This window comes from Triplophysa rosa, unplaced genomic scaffold (assembly GCF_024868665.1).
Source record: "Triplophysa rosa unplaced genomic scaffold, Trosa_1v2 scaffold194_ERROPOS282323, whole genome shotgun sequence".
Classification (NCBI taxonomy): domain Eukaryota; kingdom Metazoa; phylum Chordata; class Actinopteri; order Cypriniformes; family Nemacheilidae; genus Triplophysa; species Triplophysa rosa.
Genome location: NW_026634211.1, coordinates 11,153 through 20,666, shown reverse-complemented (window position 1 = coordinate 20,666; position 9,514 = coordinate 11,153). Strand labels below are relative to the sequence as shown.

General features: G+C 37.5%; 1 protein-coding gene across 1 annotated transcript; it reads left to right on the top strand.

Moving 5' to 3' along the window:
- The first annotated feature begins 842 nt into the window (after positions 1 to 842).
- LOC130549910 (cytosolic 5'-nucleotidase 1A-like) lies at positions 843 to 8,965 on the top strand. Its single transcript, XM_057327252.1, has 6 exons — positions 843 to 1,083; positions 1,166 to 1,333; positions 4,702 to 4,831; positions 4,998 to 5,120; positions 7,108 to 7,292; positions 7,901 to 8,965. The coding sequence occupies exons 1-6, from the start codon at positions 961 to 963 to the stop codon at positions 8,267 to 8,269; spliced, it is 1,098 nt and encodes a 365-aa protein (XP_057183235.1). The 5' UTR covers positions 843 to 960; the 3' UTR covers positions 8,270 to 8,965.
- The last annotated feature ends 549 nt before the right edge of the window (positions 8,966 to 9,514 follow it).

Below are 9,514 nucleotides of genomic sequence, written 5' to 3'. Positions count from 1 at the left end.
CAAAATACAGGAATAGATAGCTAAACTTATATGTTGCACTTTACTTTCTAAATGAAGACTACTATACTGCAGTACTGTTAAGTTCAATTTAGATTATATGTTCATTTATGTTTACTGAAGTATGGGTATGTTTATTTCAAATGTTCAGTTTACGTTTAACTTTACATGTTATGTTTTTTATGTAAGAATTTATGTGTTCCCATGTTTGAATGGGCTACCAGCAGCTGTGATCTGCCAGTGTTAATTTTTATGTATCTTTATTTTATTATTTATGTATTACATTTATATATTTGTATTTATTCGATTGACCAAAGTATTGACCAAAACCAAAAAAAATCTCCAATAAAAATGTATGCTTTTCAGTGTCAAAGGCTTTGAATATATCTATAGGCTAAATAAATATGTAATCCTTATAATATAATATATAATATATTCGAGAGGGGACTCCATACCTCATGACACCTGTTTATTACATGTCAACACGTGAAAACAGGTTTCTTTTATAAGATGATTTTTGATAGATATCCGTTTATTTTGTGCATGTAAACGCACTCCGTGACTTACTGTCTGCAATTTACATGGAGCACAGAGACAGCAATAAGCGACTCCGAGCCGGTGTTGTATCAAAATCCTACTCCCCGTGAGATTACGACTCCCCTGTTTTCCCCTACGAAGGTTAGGGTCCCTTTCTCAAAAGCTCGCCCACACACCCAATCCTAACCCTAACCTTCGTAGGGGAAAACAGGGGAGTCAGATTTTGAAAGGACACCGGCAAATCCGCGTTACAGTCACATCCGTTTCACTGCTGTAATACACATCCAGAGGAGCCCGGTTTCAGTGGGCGGAACGACAGTCGCTAAACAGATTGCCAACCCCTTTCACATTTCCGTGATGTCTGGCATGTAATCGTAAACTAGGAAGTTCTGCATGTACAGCTGAAACACCGGGTGCAAGACAAAAATGAGTGAAATAAAACAAGAAGAATTAAACTCAACAAATCAAAATGTTGAAAAAGCAGATGAAACAGACTGGGCTGCAGCGAAAGCGCACTATGAAAACTTGAAATCAAAGAAACCGAGACCCGTAAGTAACTACTTAATGTTTAAATACAATATATGCTACATTAGCTGACGTAAACATTTCAGTAATGACTGTTTTTTAACAGCCTAAACCAAAAAATGCAGTTACAATCGCAGTTTCGTCTCGGACATTATTTGATATGGTGAAGGACAGGAAGGTATTTGAGGAAGAAGGGCTGGAGAAGTATGTGGAATATCAGCAAGAACACGAGAATGAGCCGCTTAAACCCGGTTCTGCTTTTCCATTTGTTAAGGTAAGAAACTCTTAACACCTTAGTCTATGTTAAATAAAAAGGAAATGTGTTCGGATGACTTAAGAGGTAAAGGGTGCTTGCACTGTCAAACCCCAGCTTTACGGCGTTATTGATCAACTGGGGATCGTGTTAACTGGGGACATGCGCGTGCACGCATAATTTTACCTGATTTCTCAGCAGACGTTAGAACGCGACAGATTCGCGAATAAAACACGCATCAAATGCTGTTACCTATATTAGATCGATTTGATTATTCGGTTCATGCTCCCGTTTTTAGGACGCAGCAAGTTTACTATTGTCTTTTAATGGTGGACTACAAACCACGCCCACGTTAAAATGGGACAGCAGTTTCGGTGTTTATTAAACTTGTTAGGGCATTTAAGAAAAAGTGTTTTCTTTGCATCAGTAGTTTACGCGTCTGTGGTGTACTACAGTGTTTTTTGATCTCATGAAATATTTGTGTAGTGTCAGATAGGCCTATAGACAGTAAAGCACATTAAAGATAGGGTAACACTCAGTTTCTGCCTATCTCATATTAATCTTGAGTACGTATACAGTAGTATTGCATACGTCGTATCTTTGAAGAGTATTTAGTTTGATCAAATTTATAAAAGAGTGATACAGCTGTACGATTATTTCCGGAAAAACAGGAGCTGCTAGAGGTTGCTAGAGGTGGGACTAGTGGGGAGAGTGGGATGGAGCTACAGCACGAGCAAGCAACACACCATCCCTTCATGTTTTGTACAATATGCACGTACACGCCGATTGCCAACAAAACACAGACGTCCCAGCTAACACAGTTACGTTGTGACGACGTACCTGGACCAGACCATATTCGTTGCCATGACGTACCATAATAACGTTCCAGCGAGGTAACTTTGTGATTCCCATATTTGTCTTGACGACGCAACATTGGACGTTGTTGGGACATGGTGATTACCTCCTGAAGACATACCTGGGACGTACCATATTCGTCGCAGCGACGTACCAAAAACGTTTCTGTGACGTGATGAGCATTTAAACGTGCCAAATCGATCGAAGATCACTAAAATATGTGTTTACTCTCACATTTATAAGGTATAAAGTAAAGAAAGAATATTAATAAACCGCTAAAGGAATATCAGGCAGTGACGAAAAAAGAAATGACCGTTAACGTTTAAATGATGCGAGCACGCGGCTCTTTGCAGAACAGAAAAACTAAATAATACTAAATAAATAGAAACGCAGTTTTAATTGTGGTATCGAATTAAACTCCTGTTTAATAGCTGTCAGAAATTGTATTTATTGCATTTGTCTTTTAGCACTGGGACCGCGGCATCTATTGGTTTCAATAAAAAAAAAACTTTCCGAAACAATTTGGAGTGCTGGGGGAGTGTATCAAGTACAGAAATACTACGTCATACGTCCAACTCGTTTTTTAACAAGTTGCCCATGTTAAGCATGAGAAGTCAGCATGTTTAACAGTGTGAAGAAGTCAGAATGCCTGACATAGCATGACAGCTCCGCTTTAAACGCCATTTACCTCTATGAAACAGTGCTGTTCTGCTTCTTTTTATTATTGATTGACTGATTAAATGCATTTAACAAGTCTCATTAATGATTGTAGTGTATTATTGTTTGTAGTAAAGAAACCAAAGATATAAGATGTAGTAACATGATTTTAACTATATTTTCTTAAAAGTGTTATTACTTTTATTTTCTCTTTTGAGTGTAGGCCTATGCCTCTGTAAAGCCAGTAAAACATCTATGCCTATGTGATACTTAATAACACAGGCCTTTCTTGCATTTAAATCTAGATGTATGAGGTTGTTCCTGTAGCTCAATTGGTTGAACATTGCATGTGAACTGTTGTCTCAGATAAGGAAAAAATGATGTTGTTTTTATTACTGCATTCATTATGTATTATTTAAACAGCTATATTTACGAAAACAGCTGTTCATCTCCCTCCAGAACTTGCACTTCAAAGGATCTGCCCTTATAAGTGTGTGGGGCACATAAATGCGATTGGCATTCACCCGGCCGAATATTCAATAATAGCGTCAGTTTCTTGCACAGACCGATTGATTCGCTTTGTGCCAGTTTAACGTCAAGGGGCAGGGATTACTTTTGTGCTGAATGTATTAGCGGTTTTTACTTTTTTTTATTTTGACAATATCTTCATAGATATCTTCTTGAAAAAAAAACAATACCACCCACATCTTGGAAGTACTGGGGGACTGGGGGTGAGTAAATGAACAGCAATTTCATTCAGCGTATTAGGGGATATAAAATACAATTAAAAAGACAATATCCCTTTTAGTTAAATATCATGAATAGGTATATACTGGATGCAATATTTGTGTGCATGCTTTAATATATGACCTGTACGTAACGGCAACAAAAACAGTATAAAAGTACCAAAATGCAATAAATAACGGAAATACAAAGTAACAAGAAATTATGATATGGGAAAAAACTGGCCCGCATCCTATTTATACTTTTGGAATCTGGCCCTCAAAGAAAAGTAGTTGAAGGCCCCCGGTGTAGCATATCATTACAGTGCACAGACCACTCGGCCATTTGCGCCAACTACAGTGTAAGTAACTTTGTAAACTAAATATACTAACATTCACATGTGTTACCGGTTTTCAATCAAAACTGCCTCAGAATAACATGGGCGTGGCTTACAGTGCACAACATGAAAACTACTTTAAAAACCTCATAAACGGGCTCAAATACATGAGAACAAACACAGAGTAAACGACACAGTCCGCTATTGATACCAACATTTATTTAATAATGTGATACACAATTTTTTATCAGCACTCATTGGAAAATCCCAATCGCGAATCTGTCGCTGTGTAACATTTGCTTGGAAATCAGGTAAAAACAAATGCGTGTAGGCCTACATGCATGTCCCAAGTTAACACAATCCCCAGTTGATCCATAACAACGGCACTTCAAAAATAGCAATTTTTTATGCGAACCTCTGTAGTATTGTGGACGAATGATCAGAATTTGAACCCATTAGTTTAGCAAAAATTGTATATTATTTAAAGCTTTCTTGATATGAAAACATTTGTTTATTTATTTATTTAGCTTAACCACCTAATTGAACAGCCTTTTATATTATTTTACAGCATAGTTGAGCAGTATTCTTCCTCTGCCTAGCTGAATCAGCTTTATTGTTTATCTACCAGAGAAGAACTGGTTTTCCTGGTTGAGCCTGCTACTATGTTTTTTTCTCAACTTCAACAAAATTGAAGTTTTGTGTCTTTGCTGGTGTCGCCCTTAGATTGCTCACTAGACATATGGCATATATTATGATCAGAGCCGTATCTAGAGACTTCGAAGCTCCATGAAGTAAAACAAATATTATATTCATACAGGCACTGATGACCGTAAATGAACGGCTCAGAACTCTCTATCCAGACAGTGAAGAGCTGTTTGACATCGTTCTCATGACAAATAATCATGCCCAGGTTGGGGTGCGACTCATGAACAGTATAAATCACTATGGTATGCCTATTATTTCTCACTGTATTTTGTCAACTGCTCTATCAGATTCTTATCAAAGTAATTTTAAAATCTTCTGACTTTTCCTGGCATTGTAATGGAATTGTAATGACATCCACAGTTCTTAAAGCTAGTAGTAAAATGGAAATAATCTTTTCCCACCCTTCAGATCTGACCATAGAACGCTTCTGTATGACTGGAGGTCAAAGCCCAATCGGCTACCTCAAGGCCTACATGACTAACCTGTATCTCTCTAAAGACACCAAGAAAGTCCAGGAGGCCATTGAGGAGGGTAATTGTTAACAACTGTTCTGTAATAAAGTATTTAACTATACAGTTAAATTAGCCCCTATATGTATACATTTACAAAATCGAGTCACACTTGCATAATCTTATAAATGTGAATGAATTCACAAGCATCAGTTTTCACGTTCGTAGCACATTTGGATTGCTTTAGATTTGTGTGTGCTTGTTTTGAGACTTCCATGCACAGTTTACAAATTTAGATCTTTCAGTTTTCAGTTCTGCCAATCAGAATATGCCTTGCTCAAAGCTGTGACTGAAGAAGTATAAATTTGGGTGTTACTGATGTATAAGTGACAATCAGTGAAGTGGAGCCTTGAAGAATTATGCAGTAATATGATCCTGTTATTAGATGTTTGCATCTGCCTTGCAATGAACCACTCCCACTAGTTCAAGGCTTGGCAAAAGGAAATCGTGGAACCGACACTCCACAACTATGCTTTTTTAGTCAAAGTGTTGCCTAAGGTGTGTTCTAAAATCTAATTGACTAAAAAGATCCTTTCAAAAATGTTTTTTTTCTAAACTACATTAGAAAAAAACTACATTAGAACTAGTGGGAGTGGTTCATTGCAAGGCAGATGCAAACATCTAATAACAGGATCATATTACTGCATAATTCTTACAGGTTTAGCACCAAAGTCTTCTGATTTCATGACAATGTACAATATATGAAAAAAAAATAAGTATTAATGCTACAATTTTGTTTCCATCTTTGTTACAAAGAAGGGCTTTTTATGTTCTGAAATGAATGGGCCCCTCTGTACGTCATTGATGGGGATGGGTTTGTCATGTTGAAAATGGTCCCAAACTGTGCCCAAGCCAGAGCATGTGAGCGAAGCGAAGCGGTGTGTCGCCAAATCCCGCTTATATCCCGCTCCGACATAAAATGTGTCTAGTAAGACCAATTGTTTTCAGTTTATAAAAAACTTCTTGAATAAATGTCTCAGTTTAAGTAGTAGGCTGATAAATAGCAGCTATGTTTCAGTCCGACATTCTGTGACATTACAGCCTATATTTTTAGTCACTTTTTATTTAAAGAGTGCCTAAAATAAATGTATAATAACTGATAAAGTATATTTGATTTTCATAACTTTATTTCCGCGAACATATTGCTGCTACAATGCAACATTCAAAACAAACGCACAAAAGATGAAATGCACTATATAAACACCTTTATTATTACTGGCATTAATAAAAGAAACACGTTCTAAAGAAAAATAGACCAAAACCAAGGGGAAATGCGATCTTAAAACTTGGATCTAAACAATCTTACTTTGAGAAATTTGGACAAAGTAGCTGCGTCTTAATTCGAAGCATGCGTCCGCCGGAGATCACATTTGTCGGCCGCATCTGACATCGAGGTTTATTCAGGTTTTATTTCAGAAAAGCAACTGTTACATTGTGTAAGTGACACTGCAATGATTACTTCTTATGAGAAATAAATATACATTTTATATGTTTTTTAACTGAAATGAGCCTGTATTAAACCTCTGGTCGCCCGCGGACCTCCACAAACGGATGAGGCATTTGTAGTTGACGCGTAAGCCGTTGCGTTATTATTCAGGCTCATGCAGTGTACATGGGACAGTAGTCCAGCAGCAAAAAGAATATCACCAAGAGAGCTGAGCAAGCGACTCTTGAGTGTATTGAGCGAGCGAAGTGGAATTTTCAGAAAGGCGCTCTCAAATCCGCAAGAAATATTAACGCTCCGTTTCGCTCACATGCTCTGTTCCAAACTGTTGCTATAAAACTAAAAGCAGACAGTTCTCTAGAATATCATTATGTGCTCAAGCATTAAGATTTGTGCTCACGGAAATGACTAAAGTAGTCAAACCTGTTCCTAAGAAGGTGGAGCCCCAATTCTTTTGTCCATATACTACACACGTGTAATGCTGAATATAAGCCACTACTGTATGTGTCTGCATAAAATCTAATTCTGATAAAATCATTGTTTGGTTTGGTTTTCATTCCAAAAGGTATAGCAGCAGCTATCATGTACAAGCCTGATATGATGATGGAGCTCTCCGAGACTCAACTGCGTGTGGCCTTCGATGGGGACGCTGTGCTTTTCTCTGACGAGTCAGAGATCATTGTTAAGCAGCATGGCCTGGACACATTCTTTGAGCATGAAAAGCAGCATGAGAACAAGCCACTTGCTCAGGTACAGTATGTCTCAGTGGCATTAAGTATTGGATGTTTTCCTTCATCACTAGCAGGTATTTGTTGCTGCATCAAGAGAACACATCAGCATTCTCTGACTCCAGTCATCTAAGAAAGTGTTACCCAATCCTGGTCCTGGAGTACCCCAACACTACACATTTTTATGTCACTCTAAACTAAAACACTCTTCTGAGGTCTTGGAGACGTTACTAATGAGCTGATACTGTAAGTTGAAACAGGTGTGTTTGATTAGAGAGATATGGAAAATGTGCAGTGCTGGGGTACTCCAGGACCAGGATTGGGAAACACTGATGATAGAGAAAAGAAGCTACACCAACTGCTAGTTACTGTACATTAGTTCTGCTACTAGTTCTACATTCACACACAACTGACTTGTTAACTAGTAAAATAAGTAGTCATGCAAGCAGTAATATTGTCTTTACACGCCTTACAAAGGAATTTTGTTAATGAATACCATTATATCTGCTATTTGTATAGCGCAACTTGGTTGACTCCCTACTAGAGTCATCTTCACCTTAAGGTGAAATGATTATGGTTGCTTTAGAATTGTCACCTGTCAGTAATAGACTGTTACCTCTGCTTTCACAGGGTCCACTTAAGTGTTTTCTAGAGGCTCTTGGGAAGCTTCAGAAAAAAATCTATGCCAAGAATGAACGACTGGACTGCCCTATTCGTACGTTTTTGGTGACGGCCAGAAGTGCAGCCAGCTCAGGGGCTCGTGTGCTTAAGACACTTAGAAGCTGGGGCCTGGAGATTGATGAGGCTTTGTTCCTTGCTGGGGCTCCTAAAGGGCCTCTTCTGCAGAAGATTCGCCCACACATCTTCTTTGATGACCAGATGTTCCACATTGAGGGTGCCAAGGAGATGGGCACTATTGCTGCACATGTGCCATATGGAATAGGACAGAAATATAACAAAGGGAAACTGATTGAACAACCAGAAAAACTGCAAAAATAAGAGATTACTGTAACACTTTATTTTACGGTGCCCTTGTTACACGTAACATGTATTTACTATAAATTATGCATAATTACATGTAACTAACCCTGAATCAAACCCTAAACCCTATAGTACCAAGTACACATAGTTATTTTTTTTAACTTCAATGTATAATTACACAGGCACTGTAAAATAAAGTGTAATCGAGATTACTCTTCAGCTGTTACAGGTCATCCTTAAATCACAAATGAGGTTCATTACAATATTAGATGTATTAAAGATTTTAACAATTATAGAATGTATGCATAGGTAAGGGTGTTGGATTGGTAATGGGAGGAAAACCATTTTTGTGTCCTTGCAAAGTTTTTCGAATTCTTTACTTCTGTCTGCCTATGTATCTGTCTGTCTATCTATCTATCTATGGAATATTTTAGAAACTTTTCAGTTGTTTGTGCTTACATGCTTACATGACCGATCCTATTAGAGACACGCTAACATCTCCAAGACAGCGCAGAAATGCCATAGTGCCAGAAATATAAGAAATCACTACATTAACATATTTAGAAAATGCAGCAGAGATGATTTGGTACTGTTACAACCTTCTATAGTGATCACACAAACAATTACAGCACTTACAGAAACTTATTGTGTCACTGTGCATTTTCTATCAAATACGTTGACATTAACAGCATGGTAAATAAAAAATAAAGAATATATGTGTGTGTGCGTGAGTATGGTAAAACAGAAAAAAAAGACATAGCAATGGGGTCAGCCCCGCCTCCTCACTAAGATAAAAGTTTTTGTCTTTTCCTTGCTCAAGAGTTGCTCTCAGATTGATCCTGAATCACTTTTAAGCTAATACCCCTACGTAGAAGTTTTTAAGCTAAATTAAGATTAATTTCTTAGAGGATTCTTAGAAGCTTTAAGAATACGGGCCCTGATTAATATACTGGGCCTGTATTCACAAAACATCTTATCTTACCACTAAGAGTACTCCTAAACAGCAGTAAAAGTTTTTAGTTAAGAGTTTTCTCTTAAAACCTATTCACAACGCTGCAACTTTTACTAAGGAATTGGAAGAAATCTTAAGATAAGAGAAAGGGCGGGGTTGACCTTGTTGCTATGGATGATGTCAGCAAGCTTACTGACTATGACCACAGTGATTGGTTGATAGGTTTTGGGTCTCTGTAAGTGATTTAATAATATAAATATTGTAAAAAGAAATATTGTAAAGATATGTTGCTCGGTAGAACAAAAGATTTA